The following is a 17,935-nucleotide window of genomic DNA, read 5'->3' as shown; positions in this document are numbered from 1 at the left end:
ACTTATTTTTGACAGATCGAGAATTATTTCTCTATAGTTCGTGTTTCTTGTTATGGATGTCGTCCACATTTTTCGTCCCGCTTCGATTGCCGATGTGTCTTTGGTCTGACCTCCCAGCTACACCATGGAACTATTGTAAGTTAGAAAATGCAATTTGCCGGATTTATCTCGGTATCCATGCAAGATACCCTACCTCGGAAGCAAGGCGCATTAGAGCAAATCCGGATGCAAATCGAATGCTCCACTTCCGAAGTTAGTTATCTAGCATAGATTCCGAGAGAAATCCAACTTCGGAGAAAAACCGTTTCTAACTTTTTCCGCGTCCAAAATATTGTGCATTGCGCGATTATTTATCGCGACGGCGATCTTAAAAACTTCTTAAAATGCGTGTAGATCGTCGCAGGTACTTCAAATCGTTTAGGTGTCTTCTGCTTGATTATTCCTGATTGTCCAAGGCATGATCGCGCAGAAGACACCAAAACGATTTGAAGTACCTGCGGCGATCTACAAGCGTTTTTTAAGATACGGTGCGGCCATAGTAACGCGTCCGCGTCCGCGAACGCGATGCGATCAAAGGATTTCCTGTTGTTGATATTCTGCTTTGCGGGCTCGCACACGCGCACGCATCGCTCGACGCGTTTACTATGGCAGCGCCCATAGTCGGCGCGAGAATTTTTCGCGCCACGCATAATATAAAGCTTCCGTGTGTGTTGTGTAGGTTGTTCAATCCGGATGGTCAATCAGAAAATGTCTGTGTTGGCAAAAAGGAATAGTTGCAGGGCTGTTAGCGAGCCACTTTTGACCTGGTAACTAAAAAGTCACTATTTACAACTAAAATTGAAAGGCCTAAAAGGTAGGGATTTTTGCCTCTTTCTGGAAAGTTTCAGGTGAATAGCCCTCAAACATTTTTGTCGAGAAGTCCGAATGTTTGGTCGGGGCTCTTTGAGAAATTTTTGATGCCAATCCGGATAAATTTTTGAAAACAATTATAACATCCATTTTCGGTTTTTAGGCATTCCCGCATAGGAAAAAACAACTTGTCTTACATTAGAAACAGTAAACCTCTTGTTTCTGAAAAGGTTAATGTATCACAAACAGTTGTTTTTGTGTTCAACTATACGCAATCAAAAGTTTCAGACTATAAAATAATGTTTAAGTAATCTATACTGAATTGTGATAATTTCTTACAGAGTGGTGATATTGTTAAACAATATGAGCATGAAGGCTTGTGCGATATGGTGGAAACGTGTCATCACCATCTCGAAAACGGTTTTAGAACACATGCACATTTCACTATATGATACTAAACATCTACAGTTTGGCAAACGGTGGAGTTTGCAGCGCACGCTTAAAAAATTACAGAGTGGCTGTTTGAATTAATTTACGCTGTTTCCAGGTTTAAAAAAACAAACATGCATCATGGCATTTTTTGCACCACCTTTTTGTACTGAAAAATTAAAAAAAAAAACAACATTTAAAATATGTTGTAGGTTTTGTGCATTTAAATTATTAAAAATCTTTAAAGTGAAGTAAAAGTTTCATATCCACAGTGTGAGTTTTTTTAGCGTGTCAAGTTGGTTTTGCTTTTGTAATAAAAAAAATGAAAAAATTTGAATCGATTACAAAAGTTCAAAATAAAAGTTTTTTCTCAAGAATTGAGGTCTGTATCTCAAAAATAAGTTAAAAAATCAAAGCATCTTCGTAAACGCAATACAAAATCCTTGGAGTTTTCTAAAAAAGCAGCAGCTTTAGCCGGATATTCTGTTCATCACGCTGAAAACTTCACGCAGAATCCGTCCCGTCGCTGATTAATAAAAATGTCCTACAGGATTGGAACCGTTAATATCGTTTACCGTGCACAAAATGTTGTTTAGTTGGTAAGTTTTTGTAACTGGATATTGATTTTTATTAATTATTATCCATTCTCCTGTAGGACCTGTTTGGTAACGTAGATAGAAGACAACAAGTATTTGGAAGCATTCCAGCACCAATTGCCATTCGGATTAACCAAAATCTTCGCAAAAGTGTTGTCTAACAAATTCTTCCCGGGAATAATATGGACCGAAGTTCAAATGACGGGGCTCATTCACAAATTTCATAACGCTGAAGGGGGTTGTTTGGTTGTCTTGGCGATGTTACAGCTCATACAAAATTTGGAAAATGGTCATACAAATAGCGTTACGAGGGGGTGGGTGGGTGTCAAAAATGACCATTTTTGGCGTTATGAAATTTGTGAATAAACCCACGTGTTTTTTCCAATTCGACTGATTCATTTATTATATATATTAAAACATGGTATCATTAATACACCAAAATTTTACATTTTCAAAATTGTCTTCGTTGATTTATTTCAAAAAAGAAACAAACAGAACAGTATATCATACAGAAAAAATACCATACCAAACCATAAAAAGTTTATTACACATACAGTATTTATTTCAGTTTAAATTTATATAGGTCTACTATTTCAAAACAGTTTGCTTTACAGTAAACTGGAAGAAAAATGGATAGTATATCGACAGTTCGACAAACTGTGCACAAAAAAAATTGTTCGAGAAAATCGACATTTTTAAATGGTTACATAACTTAACCGCCTATTCCCCACATTGTGATTTTCCTATTTACCGTTTTTCAAATTGTTAAAAACGTTTCCCGAATGGTGGGTATATTGTTTGTTCTCAAAGTAACCTAAATCATTCAGATATTGTTGCAAATGGTTTTGGACCGTTCGGGAAACTGTACTGAAATGGTTCATAATTATGCGGGTTCTTTTGAGTGAAAACTCGTAGTTTCGAAATCACTTATTAATCTCTATCTTGATCATATAAGTCCAGGTCTTTGCATACCCCAAACAAACAAAATCTAGTTTATTTCAACCAAAATTCTACGTCGAATATTGCACAAACAAAAAAATAGTTTGCTTCACAATGTCACATGGTTGAAACAAACTAAAAAACTGTGTTGATAGTTTTGCGATAATCAAATTAAATTCAATAAAATGTTGTTAGCAACAACTAATAATTTGGTTATTTCATTTGACAGTTCTTATTTTTGTTTCATTGGGAGGTATCATATGTTTATCATTATCATGTTCAAATATTGTATAATTACAGTGCATTTTTTGTCCAATAGAACTAGATCGTTCAAAATGTGCTGCGATCTTTGTCATCAGCATCATGAGCTTGAAGCGCCATATTTTGGGTAGTATTTAGCAAGCGGAAATCATCAGAACCTGTGTGGGAGACAATTTTTGTTTGCTTTTGTATCGATTTATAACAGTTGTATTATAATTACCTAATTGGTTATATTATAACTACCTACGTTTCAAGCCTTAACCTTCCAGTCGTCGCGCGGTTTGCCACCGTCAGAACCACTACGCTACTGTTGGGCACGAAAAGCGAGGTTTTTTCAACAGTATTGTACAAAATACAACAGCGCGACGACTGAAGTGTTAAGTTACAAACAGGGATGCCAAGTCAATTTTTCAAAAATCTGGAAGATTTTGAAAATTTGTTTGAAAAAGTCTGGTTTGCTTATCTCGTATATTGAAAACCTTGCAAATTATTTACAAAACCTTACAAATTCGTTTCAAATTTAATCTGGATCTTCCAGATTTTTGTAAAATGGGGCTTCAAAAATCAGGAATATTCCAGACAAATCTGGAAGGTTGCCAACGCTGGTTACAAAGATCAGGCAATTCAGAGAGACATTCAATGCCCTACACAAAACCATTGATGAGGCTCGCATCCATCGTTCATTGTCTGAAAAAAGATTATTTACCTTATTAAAGCTGGGTCACTCGATAAAAAAGAGTTATGTGCATCACTTACCGTACAAAATCTTATGCATGAGGTTTCCAAGAAAAATGTAACAGTTTGTTTAGTTTGATAAAGCTTTCGTTTGAATCTCAGATATCCAAACAAAAATAAACAACCTAATAAATGATACCAATAAACCATAACTTAATTGATATAAACTGACAAATTGGTTTAAAACTATCAGAATTATTGTTAGATTTTATTAACACCAAAGATAGAAACAACAATGTTATTAGTTTATTTCAAATGCATTTATCAGTTTAAAACAACTAAATTTAAAAAATAGATGTTTCAAACTTTGCTGTTGTCAAGAGTTGAAGTGCTTCGTGGTCTTCGATAATGTTCTTCATCATAATATTACATATCGTGGTCTGCGTTCAAATTTTTTTCATAGAAGTCAATGAGCGTCCTCTGACGATTTTTATTTGCAAAAGTGAGTTTTGCCATAGTAAATCCCTGGGAGGGAGGCACCGATACTACACACGAAATATGACATGATTTTTTTTTTCAAACTGCAAGAAAACTCCAGCTTGCCAACGACAATCAAGGCAGACTTGATGAAAATCGTTAGTTTTCTTTTGTTGTGTACCTTCCACCTTTTCGGACAAACATTGAAAAGGGCCAAAGTTTTCTATGCATTTCATTTTCGTTTTTATTAGAAAAAGTAAAATGATGCATATTTAAGTACTTCATATACAATCAGAATAAAAGGTGCTATCGTGACATTACTTTTGAACAATCGATTTTTGTCACATTTGATGAAATGCCAAAAAATGTTTTTATCAATTACGCACTTTTTCCAAGTTTTTCCATTGTTTGAGATCCGGGCTCACTGTGACAGTTCGTGACAGCAGAATGTCGGCTCACTATGACGTACAGAAATTTCGTATCGGTTTCTCCCTCCCAGGTAAATCCCTTACAAACTTTTAACGGCTTGCGCTAAATTATAGTTTCACCGATCGAGATGAAATTTTACACAGTTGTTATAGTACCCAAACAGGACCTGAAAAGTGGGCTGGGTTGAGAATCAGAATTTCATCCCACACTAATAATTCATTCGAATAAATCGTAAGGCTTTTAGGGGGAGAGGGTGTATCAACATTCAAAATATTTCTTTCTAGGGAGGGAGGACATGAAATCTTACGTAAGACTCCCTAGAAAATTTAAAAAAATCAATAATTTTGTTGCGCAAATTGAAAAATATTTTGTGAAAAACTTTTCACTGTATCCAGCAAGTGTCGTGCAGTGATAGATTTTCAAGACGTAAAACGTTGACGTTTGTTTTCCTCTTTAAGCCTGAAAGGAATCGCTAAAGTCGCCGATTCCTTGCAAAAATTTTCTACAGCGACTCCCATTTGAACTGACAGAATCTGCGATCAGAAAAAAGCGCCTTCTTGATCGATTCCTTGCAGAAATTTCCCGTGCATCAAGATAGGCCGATAAATTACTTGTCAGTAGCGAATCAGGCTTCAGGGTATTAACTATATTCGCCCTAAGAAATGTTGCGCTCACGCTGGCTATGCAATAGTACAAACGTAGAAAACTTTATTTCACGGTCTCTTCTTTCACACTAATGACATTATGGTAAACCATTACGAAAAAACTCTCCTTCAAACGATTTTTTTTTTGATGATGTTGTGAATCCGGTATAAAGAAGGACAAACACGTTATTTAAATATTCAATTCTCATTGTCTGAGCGTCGCACTAATATGTGATTAGTGCACTGTGTTCACATAAAATCGTTAGAATGCAGCGCCGCGCTTGAATCATTTGATTTCGAAGCGCGGCGAGTGTGAGTTGTGCGCTGCCCGGTTTGGTGTCGGTGCGACAATATTTTGTTTTGAAATTTCCTGAATCGAATACGATTGCGAATTGGACCAGACAAACATTAAATTTGACAGTCCATTGATTAATTGGAGGGGAAATAATTTCTGAACTGTCAAATTTAAGTTCGGACTCATTTTAACAACGCAAATGAGACAGACCCTCAGAAAAATAGATTTGAAGTTCAGCGGATGTAATTTTAATTCTATATTATGTTTCCGATCAATTTAATCGCATGATGCATTTTTGTAGGATCCGTTACAATATTACTTTTGCAGCAAAACATTTAATTTATTTACATATTATGAATAACATGCTAAAATAAATAAAAATCCATCATGCGCCATTCATCAAAATTTAGAATTGTTGCGCCCCTCGGTTTTTCGTCTCCTTCAGTTTGACAGCAGCGATTGCGCCTTTTGACCTCGTCCTTCTGGTTTGACAATCATCAGCTTCGCCGTTTTGCTATGCTTTTTCACACGAACCTTCTTCACTATCGACCTTCTGCACACTCAGTTTTAAATGCGCCCTGCTGCCACACTCAATCTCAAATGCGCCCGGTTACCGCAAGGGGGGAAGTTGGGCGAAATTGATATCAGAGTTTGTATCGAAAGAGAATACCAAATGCGCCTTTATGTTTTTCTCACTTATTTCGTGAAAAACGTCATTTTTAGGGAACAGATGTGAATTATATGATTGTAATTTATCAAGTAAAGTGTTAGGTGAATAAAACTCAGTTTGTTTACATTTGTCAGTTAGGCCGTTAATCTGGTACTGTATTGCAATATACGTGAATGGATCATTGAATGTAGTTTTTGACAGTGCTCACCGCATCAAAACAAAGGCACCACCATAGACTTAAAAAGTAAGACCTTGAACTGTCGAAGAAACGCCTTTAAATTTTGGGGACCAGTCGGGTACCCAGTAAAACCATTTTCCGTGTAGGATTTTTTCCGTGCACAATGAACTGTCAGATTGACGTTTCATTTTTTGACAGTTTGTCATCGATTTGTTTCGCCTCGCCACCCAGAGGAGTAGAAGAAGAAGAAATTTGTTTTCTATAGATCGTTGCACGCTTGACCTAACCTCGAAACTCCATATAAAAAAATGTCAACAATTCCAGCAGTGAATGTCAACTCCATATAAAAAAAATCTAAACAATTCCAGCAGTGAGTGTCAAAGAGCAGGACAGTCAATTGAGCGTGATGAAAGAGGGACAGAGAAGGAGAATTTTTCGTGACGTCACCATGCACTCTTCTATTTCGCGCATTTAACCGCGATGATAATTTTTATATAAATCACCGCTGTTATCGATCATCTGAACTACGGGAACTACGACATATCGGACCGTGGAAACCATTCTTTGGTGGTGGCTTCCCTGGAGAATTTTATCAACTCGGAAATCGTCGTCGGGAAGAAATCCGTGGGCCCACTGTTGTTGCGAGGAACCGGTCTGTTGGCCGATACGGAAAATCCTTTGGTATTGCAATTATTGACTGCGGATAGTACCGCTTACAGCTATGTTCCGGACGCCCATATCAAAGAGTATCCCCACGCCGTTTGAAAGAGAACTTGATCGGAGCCCTGCAGGCCCGGAACAACGCCCGAGTCGTCTTCTCCGGGTCGCTATATTTCTTCTCCGATGTAGCATTCCTGTCGTCGGTTCAGCGTGCCCAGAATGAAAAACTGCACAACAAATCGGGTAACCACCTTAAAAAAATCGGGTTGAACACCTTAAAGAGGAAGAAATTCAACCACCAGCAGCTAACACAATCACCGAACCGGTCGTGAAATTGAAACCCTGGCTGCCGATGACAAGTGGCAACCATTCCAGGCCAACGATGTCCAGCTGGAATTCGTCCGGATCTATCCATTTGTTCGAACCACTCTAAGCCACATCGGTGGCGAACGCAACCAGGCCAAATTCAAGATCCCCGATGCGTAGGGCGTGCATCAGTTTAAGGTCGATTACGATCGCATCGGATATGCCCATCTGTTCTCGACACCGCAGGTCTCGGTGCGGCCACTCACCCACATCAAATATGAACGGTTCATCCCAATGCGTATCCGTACTATATGAGCGCCTACACAATGATGGTCGGAATGTTCCTGTTCTCGATCATCTTCCTCCACTTCAAGGATGACGGCCCCATTGGGAAATCAGCCACTGATAAGAAGACTCAGTAGATAATAGGAGGTAAGTATGACGAGCACTAGGTATGTAGCTCACCTTTACAGTCTCATTTTTTAGTGTCGCTAAATGAATGCCTGTAATCGAATGATTCAGCATATGCTGAAAGGCACAATGAACGTCCATAATCAGAAGTAAGGTAGCAAGTTAATGAGTAGAATAAAAAGATTCCTCAGGGGAATTAAATTGATAATTCCGGGGAATGGTAACGATTCCCCGAAGTAATCAATTTGATTCTGTTGAGGAATCATTTAGATTTCCCGGAGGAATCACTACGATTCTCCGGAGGAGCCATTATGATTCTCCGTAGGAATCCGGAAAAAATAAGAATTGGTGAACTGAAGTTGAACTCATGAACAAAATAATAGACCCATCAGGAATCAGGAAATACTGAAAAAGGCTTGTTATTGTATTTTCCAGAGAGCGATGATTTCAGATTTATAATCGCTATGTTCTTTAGTGTTGTTTAGAGGTTGTATAAATTTCAAATTAGGTTTTTACTTTAACAATCAATGTTTTCTTTTCCCCTGGGCTTGGAATTATATTTTTAGGGAGCGATCTTGGGAGCGATGGTTTTGGATATTAGATCGCTGTGTTTTGTATCTTTCCATTGCATTCCATTTGTTTTTCAAAAAGTTTCTTATCAAAATTCTTTAACATTCCAACGCTACTACCTTTAGAAATTTCCACAGGGATTACTTGTAAACATTTTCCTAAAGATCATGCTTTTTCTAGATATTCTTTCTGCGATTTCTCTAGTTGATGTTTTAATAGATTTATTTTTTCTACTAATTCTTTCAAGAAAATCTGCAAAAAAATATTACAGATTACAGAAACCCCAACAAGAATTTGTTTGGAAATGAATCAGCCGTGGGCTAAAAATTTCCCAAAAAAAATCCTTCAGAAGTTTGAGCCTAATTTTTCAGTTTTTTTTACGCCATTTTACAGAAAATTTCTTTAACATTCATTTACAGTCTCTTCATGAGTTGCTTCAAAAATTCTTCAGGGATTATTCTAAGAAATCTTCCGGAGTTTTGAAGGAACTCTATTCAAAATCCTAGAGAAACTTCAAAGGAATTCCTACAGGAACTCTGGAGCAGTTATTGGAGGAACTCCGGAGGCGTTTCTAAAAATACTCCGGAGACGTTTTTGGAAGAACTCCGGGGTTATTGCTTGAGAAACTCCGGAGAAATTCCAGGAGAAAATATTCGAAGAATTTACGATGGAACTCCGGAAGAACTTTGCAGTAAGCAGAACAACCGTTTGAGGAACTCCAGTGGAATTTCTGGAAGAACTCTGTAAGAATTCCTAGTGAAAATCCTGAAGAAGTTCCGAGAAATTGCTGGATGAAATACAGACTAATTGCCGGAGGAAATCAGGAAGAATTTCTGGAAGAACTTAAGAAAAATCTTAGATGCCTGAGGAACTCTGGAGGCTTTCCCGGAGGAAATGTAGAGAATTTTTCGAAATAAGTCGTGAAGATATCCTAGTAGAAATCTGGAGAATTTGCTAGGTATTACTAGAATTCTGAGGAATTCCGGCAAAAATACCAGGAGGATCCCTGGAAGAAATCTGAAGAACTACCCGGCTCCCAAAGAATTCCAGGAGAAACTCCGAAGAAATTCCGAATGTCGAACTCTGAAGAATTTCTTGGGAACTTTCAAAAAAGATTCCTGCAAGAACTCTGAAGGATTTGCCGGAAGAATAATTTTAAGAGAAACTTCGGAGAAATTCCTGATGGAACCATGAAGAGAATCCCGGAGGAATTCTGAATAAAATTCGGGAGGATCTCCAAAAAAAATTCATGGAGGAAATCAAAGGTACACGGGAAAAATTTCTGTGGTAATAATAACTATTTTAGCTGACTACGCCCATTCTTAAAACTACCATGGAAATTCAGACCAATTTACTATGTTTACGGTACACCCCACCGCATTACTGGTACATTTGACAGAACAAAATTACAACAATCTGATTTCGACTACAGACATGGTAAAATCAAGCGCATTTCTGGTCTGCTGAAAATTGCCGGTGCGAGCGCTTAAGTTAACCCCCTAAAATGGTAGTTTTTACCGCACAATTTTTTTGCGTGTAATGTTCCAGGAACTCTGAAATAAGTAAGAATTAATGAAGGAAATCCAAAAGAATTCCCGGTGTAGCTCCGAAAGAATTTCCGTAGTAACTACCGTAGAATTCTCGAAGGATCCCTGAAGAAATTTCCGGTGGGATCAGAAAGATTTTCCGAAAAACATTCTGAAAAATTCGTGAAGAAACTTCGAACAAATTTATAGAGGAACTCCGAAGGAGTTCCTGGAGGGACTCTGAAGAAATTCATTCAGGAATTTCCGGAGGAACTTTAGAGAAAATTCCCCGAGTAATTTTTGGAAAAAATCACCGGATGAATTTCTGGAGGAAGTCTCCGTATAAATTCCTGGAGCAAATTCCCGGAGAATTTACTGAAGAAAATTCCTGGAGGGACTCTCGGAAGAATTACTGTAAGAAATCCCTGCAGGAATTTCTGGTGGAAATCCCATGAGAAAATCCTGGATGAATACCCCGGAGAAGTATCTCTAGAAATTCTTGGTGGAAACCTCAAGAGGAATTCCTGGGTGAAATCTCCGGAGCAGTTTCTGAAACAAAGCCCAGGAGGAATTCCTAGAGGGAATCCTGTAGGAATTGCTATAAGAAATCTCCGCATCAATTTCTGGAGAAAATCCACGGAGTAATTTCTGATGGCAATCTCATAAGAAATCCCAGTAAGAATTCATCGTGGAAATCTTATGTGGAATTCCTGGAGAAATTCCCTGGAGTAAAACCCCCGAAGAATTTCTGGACGAAATTGCTAGAGGAATTCTTGGCAAATCTCTTCGGAAGAATTTCTGAAAAAAATCCTTGGAGGAATTCCTGGATATTCTGTTAACAAGTTTCAAATCTCATCCAATCGGTATAAATTGCATAAAATTGAACATTATCATTATGTTGATAGTAAAAATTCAAAAGAAAATCACTCAAGGGGGCTTTTCCTTCTATCAAATATTTAATTAAATATAAAAATATAAGTACAGTTAACTCTCCCTTACTCGATATTCCGTATCTCGATATCGAGTTAGAGAACCATAGTAAAAGTTGGTTTTCATGGCTAACTCGATGGTTCCTTGGAACGCAGTTGCACTGATTTTGTGTTCTGCCACTCGATACCTCCCTAACTCGATGGTCCCTTCAATATCGTGTAAGAGAGAGAATAACTGTAGTAAAATGTAGGTTGATAACCTTCTTCAGGTCTACGATATAATGTAAAAATCAAGCTGTCTGGATCTGGGATACAGTATATGCAAGACCAAAATTGTAATTTGTCCACATTTTGTTCAAACATTGTGCAAAATACATTCGATCATACTTGCGTGATCTAAATATTTGTTTCATATTAAGGCCCAAGTAAAAATGGTGCAAAATTCAAAACTGGAAAAGCAGTTTTCTCTTTTTAAATAGACAAATCGAGGAAAATAAAAACACACAGCTCTTTTATTTGCCAAATAAAAAGGCTGTGTGTTCTTATTTTCATCAATTAATTGTTTTAAAAGGAGAAAACTGCTTTTTCAGTTCAGACTTTTGAGCCATTTTTTCTTGCACCTTACGGAACATTATTAAATAAATTCAAGTTAAAGGTGACGTGTTATATTTTTTAAATTGATTTTCAAACATCAATGTATACTTTTCAAGGCGCGCCATTACAGGAATGTGTTATTCTGCACAAACATTGCTCTCTATAATATTTTTCTTTCTTTTAATACACCATCTTGTTTGGACCATGATCGGTACTGAGGGATCTCCCCCTACAGTTGATCACATTTGAAATTTGTATCCATTTCTATATTAAACGTATTTTCATACCCGTTTGCGAACTAATGTTTGTAGTTTTGAAGTCACTATTTTTATAATTTTAGTCACTAGTCACTGAAATTTTGTCTGGCCGCTACTAGCTCTGTAGTTGGAAAATTTCTCAAATATTTTTTTGGTGTAATTTCTGGTACCGTCATCGTACCAGTACCCGCTCATGTTCCAGTAGCCCGCTCACAAGTTTAAAAAGTATGGTAATTTGAGTAAATACACAAAAAATGTCCACAGTATGATTCGATTTGTCGATTTATACGGTTCCAAATTTAATTTGTGTAAACTTATCTTTTTTCAGTGTGTGCGGGCTACTGGAACATGAGCGGATACTGATGCACTGAGGGTAGCAGTTTTTAAGAAATCCTTTTCGACAATCCCTGAGGCATTTCTGGAGAAATTATTGGTTGTATTCTTGAAGATGTTATAAACCTGGAATCTTGGATGAAGTTTTAAGGAAATCAATGGAAGACATTTATGGCGGGTTTTAGAATCCCCTTCCCCCATAGTAAGATTTTTAGTATTAAAATTAAAAGCAATTTGTATGTTACGTAACAAATCTCAAACCCCTCCTCTCCCATATACCCTCACGTAATTAATAGACAATCCCATGTCTTAATGTAACGAAGAATTTCCAAAAAAAAAGTCATAGATATATTTAAAAAAAATGATAAGATTCAATGAGGAATCAAACGCTTTTTGTTTCGTTTCTTTTGGTTTTGATGGTTTCTCTGAGATTTTATTTTTATTTTATTTTATTTTATTGATGTACAAGGGGGTCAGGGGCCAAGTCTCCAGTATAAGTTTGAAAACTCATACCGTCCATAATACACCGGGGGATTTGGAGTTTGGGAAGTAGGCAACGCAACATCTTTGACCAGAAGGTTCTTTAAGTTTTGCTTTTACTCTAGACTTCCTCTACACGTATGATTGATGCAAGGTCGAAAGAACATGGAATCAGTCATACATATAGCGGTAGTGAAGTGTTTTGCCTAAGGATTTGGGAAAGGAGGGAATATGTGTGGTGTGTTGTAAATAACTCTGTGGAACAAATTTGTTATTAGTAAATATTTAGTTAATCTGATTTTGCTACCTTAATTAGCAATAATGATTAGATAAACATTATACTCATTATTTTCTAGGCCATTACGCTGCCATGATAAGGGATATCCCTTCTCTCCGATGACTTGTTCCTCTTTCTGTCGGCCAATACGCTGCCATGTCTTTCCTCTCAGATGAATTTTTCCTCGTTGTAATGGTGGGTTAGATATGAAAACAAGGATAAGGAGAGAAGAAATTTTAGTGATTGTTACATGCTTTACTGCTGTATTGGCCTACAATGAAATCATACAAAATTCGCTCTTTGGATTCCCACGATAACAATCCCCATGCAGCTTCCGAGAAACTCCATGGCAATGATCACTTTACGCCATGTGCGGCATTCAGGACATCTCAACAAAATTGACGATAAACAACAAAAAAATAATCCGAAAGAGCAAAAATCTTAATGTTTCAATGTAGGACAACACAGCTTTACTGCATGTGAGAAGTTCTTGGTGATATTCTCACAACGGTCATTCAGAATGGTTCGACGGATGTAGATAAAAGATCATTGTGATAAAATTAACGCAACGACATGTTAGTAAGCTCAGAACGATTATTGTATTTGCAACTTTTATTTTAAATAGTTAAGCTAAGGGTTGATTATTGTATATAACTTATTATAGAAGTAGAAGTACAACGCGCACGCGAAGTTATGATCTTCCATCCAATCTTCAAGTGCTCCCCACAAGCACAACACTTCATTCTGGCACTTTAGAACGTCCATGTTGTAACTTGCTCACACAAGAAATTTGCTTCGACCGAGTTGGCAGAACGCGCCCATACCCCTTTCTGAACCAAAGGTTTTGATGGTTTCTCTGAGATTTGCACTAAATTGTCCATATTCACATAACTGTTCTCTATTGGGAATCGTATAGCATGCTGGGAATGTTTTAACCAAAGTCCTCCAAAATCGTGGGTGAGTCGTTGATGACTTGGTCGAGAACGGCCCTTGTGATTGTGAGTGTCGTTTACAGGAGGAGAAGGTTGGCATTCTAATGCAAATAATTTAAAGACAAAACGCCCACACAAACATAGCATTCAACAACTTTAGATCGGAATCAGTTTTAAGGATTAGACACATAAGGGAAAACAGTACACGATTAACAAGCTATAGAACAGTAACTAGGGATTTACGGTCTAACTAAGATCTCTGCGATTTCAACACTGTGTTACAAGTAAAAACTAATAATTGCAGTTAAGTTGCGGTGCTTTCGGTGACTCGACATTTCTGTGTGCTGCTGGATCACTTTTTGCTGTACTGCAGCGTTCGCGTCATCGTGTCGATAAAGGGAAATTGTACCAGTTATGGTTCCCTATTTGGCCATATGTGAAATTTTGTTAACTTTTACAAATTAAATCTTTTTGAATGTTAATATCAAGATATATCTTAAAGCTTACTACTACAACAAACAAGCCATTTCGAAACGTGAAGACATTCAAGTAATCACGTAAGGCGAAATAGGGAACCACTATGGCCATAACTGGTACACCTACCCTATTTGGACGTGTGCGAAAGGAGCACGTGGCGCTGCTTGATGTGCTTGGCACGGACATGTGCCTCCTTGGTGTAGTTGCTGGGGAACCACCCGACGGCCCTGTCCCGGATCCGCTCGCCTTCGTACCAGCCTTCCGCCATTTTACTGTGCACGTTGACCACTTCCGTGATGTCCAGATCCAGTGCGTCCGGTTGCAGTGGCTGATAGGGATGGATGGCCACCACCTGGGGGCAGTCCCACTGCTCGTAGATCTTCTCGTCGGGATTTTCCGAGGATAAGGATTCCGTCATCTTGAGCCAACGCTCGTCAACGGACAGCTGATGATCATTTCGATAGTTTTTCCCTCGTGGTCCTCCAGCAGCGTCATTATGATCAGGTGCTTTCCGATGGCTTGCATCTCCTTAATCGGAAGCATATCTCCGGACTTGACCACCAGCAGAGCACGTGGACAATAGTCCGTGATTAGGTAGATTTCGTCGCCCTTCTTCTTGGTCAGCACGATCAAACCGGTGAACAGAAACGCGTGGATGCTGCTCTTGCTGAACTTCTTGCCGAAGGTGAGTTTGGCGTCGGCGCCGCGCCACAGCAAGTGCACCAGTTCGCCCTTCTTCTCCAGCTTACGCATCATGCTGCCTGGTGGACCAATTCCGCGACGGGAATACAATCTGCCGCGAAATTATCTCCATCTCGTACATCTGTTCGCTACGATGGGCCACATCGTTGCACTGTTTCAGGATCTGGTTGATCAGTACGAAGGTCTTTTTCCAGCTGATGAACTCGTCGTCGACCGATTTGAGTTGTTGAAGGACAGCATCCAGCAGGAGGCGCATCCGTGTTACCCGCTGCATCGGAAGCATCAGGAAGGATGACAGACTGAGACCATAGCAAATCGGGTCCGATTCCAATTCCAGTAGCGTTTTGGTAAACTCGATTTTGTTCGCCTTGATGTTGGAGAAGAGCGTCTTGCGCTCGGAGGATGTTAGCATCTTGACGTCCCGGAAGGCCGGAAGGATTTGTTGAAGATATTTACTGGGGAACTTCGGTGACCGAGTTGGTGATAAAATCGCTGCGAATGCAAAATTTGCAACAACAACACTGTTGATGCAAACAACAAAAACAACACCGATCGAATAAAAAGGGACAAACAAAAATTATGTAACTATGGAAAACGTCAAATGAGCGTGGGTACCGTGGGTCGTTCACATTCTACAAACCGTTCGCCCGAAAAAATCGAGAGTTTCATATTGATTGTTGGCACCACTGTATATGGGATTTATCATTGTGACAGCATTGCTGTTCTGTCAAACACACAAGGCTACGGTGACGCTATCTATGCTTTCCATAGCGACCGTTTTGGTTATTTTAATGATCCATTACCGGCTTTGCTGATGTTCACAGTTGATCAGCAGAAATTAATTCGTTTTATTTTGTTTATATGGGGAAGGCATCTAACTTCCAATGGATTACCTGCTTTGATCTTGCCACAGTTGATCAGCAGAATTTTTTTCGTATTATTATGTATGGGTAAAGGCATCTAACTGCAAATTTCTCGTAGATGAAAGCATTAATCAAACATATTTGGTATGCGTGATGGTCATCATCATTACGTACAACTGGTACTAAATATTTTTTTCGAAAATAGTTCCTAATTTAGAGAAATAATTCTTTAGATGCATTTCGCCATACAAACATTTTTCGCGTTACCTTTTAGCGATTTTTCGTGCATAGACACTAGCGCTTGTGCGTTACGGCTGCAGCAAACTGGACTATCGAAATTCATACATTTTGCCTTATGAAAAATGGAACGATTATTGCAATACGATCGCTTTATGTATCGCTTTAGCATCACTCCATATCAAGGAGTCGATCGACGCGTGGTGTGCACTCCGGTTTATCGACCGCTAGGTTGCATGCCCTGATTCGCTACTCGCCACATAGTAATGCACATGCGCTAGTGTCTATGCATGAAGAATCGCTAAAAGGTAACGCAAAAAATGTTTGTATGGTAAAATGCATCTAACGAATTATTTCTCGAAATTGGGTCCTAAAATTTTTAATGAAATCTTGTTTTTATTCAATAACATGAAAGAGCATCTTATCTTACTGCAACTACTTTAGCAATTTTTCCCGCTCAAATAATGGCTATATCATGTTTAAACGTTAATTTAAAAATTGGGTCCATAAATGAACCTTGACACTTAAGATCATGTTTGACGTTCGCTTAGTCGACAAAAACAGTTTTAGTTTTAACACTGGGGTTGTTTCTATCTGACATTACGGAAGGGACACGGAAAACAAAATACACCCAAACTTTGAGTTTAAAGGCTGGTTTGCTACTGACAAGAAAAGGAATCGCCTATCTCGATGCGTGGAAAATTTCTTCCAAGAAGTGGTCAAGAAAATCACATTTTTCTGATCGCAGTACGCAGTCGAGAAGAAATGTCACTTCAAAGGGGGCTCTCTGTAGGAAATTTCTTGACCCATTCAGTCAAGGAATTTCTTTACTTTTCTTGAGCGAAACAGCATACTTAGCTTAAGCCAAAAGGTGTGACAAAATCTAAAAAAATGTTTTTTGGACTCAAACCAACGGAAAACATTACAAAATTGAGTAAACATGTGTTACTGGCCTAAACTTTAGCGTTTGGCACTTAAATTGGGACAGGGCTTTAGGACCCTATTGGGAACTTTTTTCGAAAAAATATTTGGTACCAGTTGCACGTAATGATAATGATTATCATGCCCACCAAATATTTTTTCGATCAATGCTTTCATTTACGAGAAATTTGAAGTTAAATGCTTTCCCCATACAACATAAAACGAAAAAACTTCTGCTGATCAACTGTGAACAATAGTAATCCTTTATAAGAGAGATTCGCGGATGTTGACATTTCTGTCAAAGTGTGAGCCAATCGAGCAGCGAGAACTGTCAAAGTGTGAGCCAAACGAACATGCGTTATGTTTGTTTTGAACTTTTCTTGAGGAGTAATATAATCCGCTTGAAATTATTTCGGTAAAAGTAATTTTGCATAAAGCGAAAAAAAGAAATAATTTTCTTTTTAATTTTTTGTGAATGCGATTTTTAGTCGTTGATTTTTTCGACTGTTTATAAGTTTGGATATGTAGCTCAAAGATCTGTAACGAAACAAAATACACTTTTTAACAATGAGGAAGTCATGTCCGTGTTACAATGTTATTCGCGACGCCGAGCAGAATCAGCACTGCTGTTATGTTGCCAAATCATTCCATTTTACTTCCGCTTATCTCTCTATAAAGGATCACTAGTGAACAAGAGCAAAGCAGGTAATCCATTCCAGGTTGCCGCGAAAACATATATTGTTGTTAAATTGTGAAAGTGAAGGCGCTTTTATGATTATTAACCCGATTTCTTGTGGCGAATTTTCATAAGGGGTTGTTATGTATTTCGATAGTCCTTTTCCCTCAGTGTGGTATAGCAAATCTTTATTTTTTTTGGGTTGAAAGAATAATGTTTATAATATAATTTTGGGTATAATTAACTTAAATTTAGGTTAAAAAGATTCTTCGTGTAAGAAACGCCTACCCTCATTTTTTGTCTTATTTTATTTTCCGCAATGTTGGCAGTGGAAAGTGGGCG

General features: G+C 38.1%; 1 protein-coding gene and 1 pseudogene across 1 annotated transcript; one reads left to right on the top strand and one right to left on the bottom strand.

The window, feature by feature from the left end:
- Positions 1 to 6,940: 6,940 nt before the first annotated feature.
- Positions 6,941 to 8,874, top strand: LOC110677689 (annotated as a pseudogene).
- Positions 8,875 to 14,252: 5,378 nt separating this feature from the next.
- On the bottom strand, positions 14,253 to 15,632 carry LOC5575227 (rho guanine nucleotide exchange factor 16). The gene is given in 2 exon segments (XM_021854076.1): positions 14,253 to 14,969; positions 14,971 to 15,632. Coding segments are annotated over 2 exon segments (699 nt in total). The 5' UTR covers positions 15,309 to 15,632; the 3' UTR covers positions 14,253 to 14,608.
- Positions 15,633 to 17,935: the final 2,303 nt, after the last annotated feature.

This window comes from Aedes aegypti, chromosome 3, assembly GCF_002204515.2.
Source record: "Aedes aegypti strain LVP_AGWG chromosome 3, AaegL5.0 Primary Assembly, whole genome shotgun sequence".
In the NCBI taxonomy this organism is placed as follows: Eukaryota; Metazoa; Arthropoda; class Insecta; order Diptera; family Culicidae; genus Aedes; species Aedes aegypti.
This window is presented reverse-complemented; position numbering and strand designations above follow the sequence as displayed.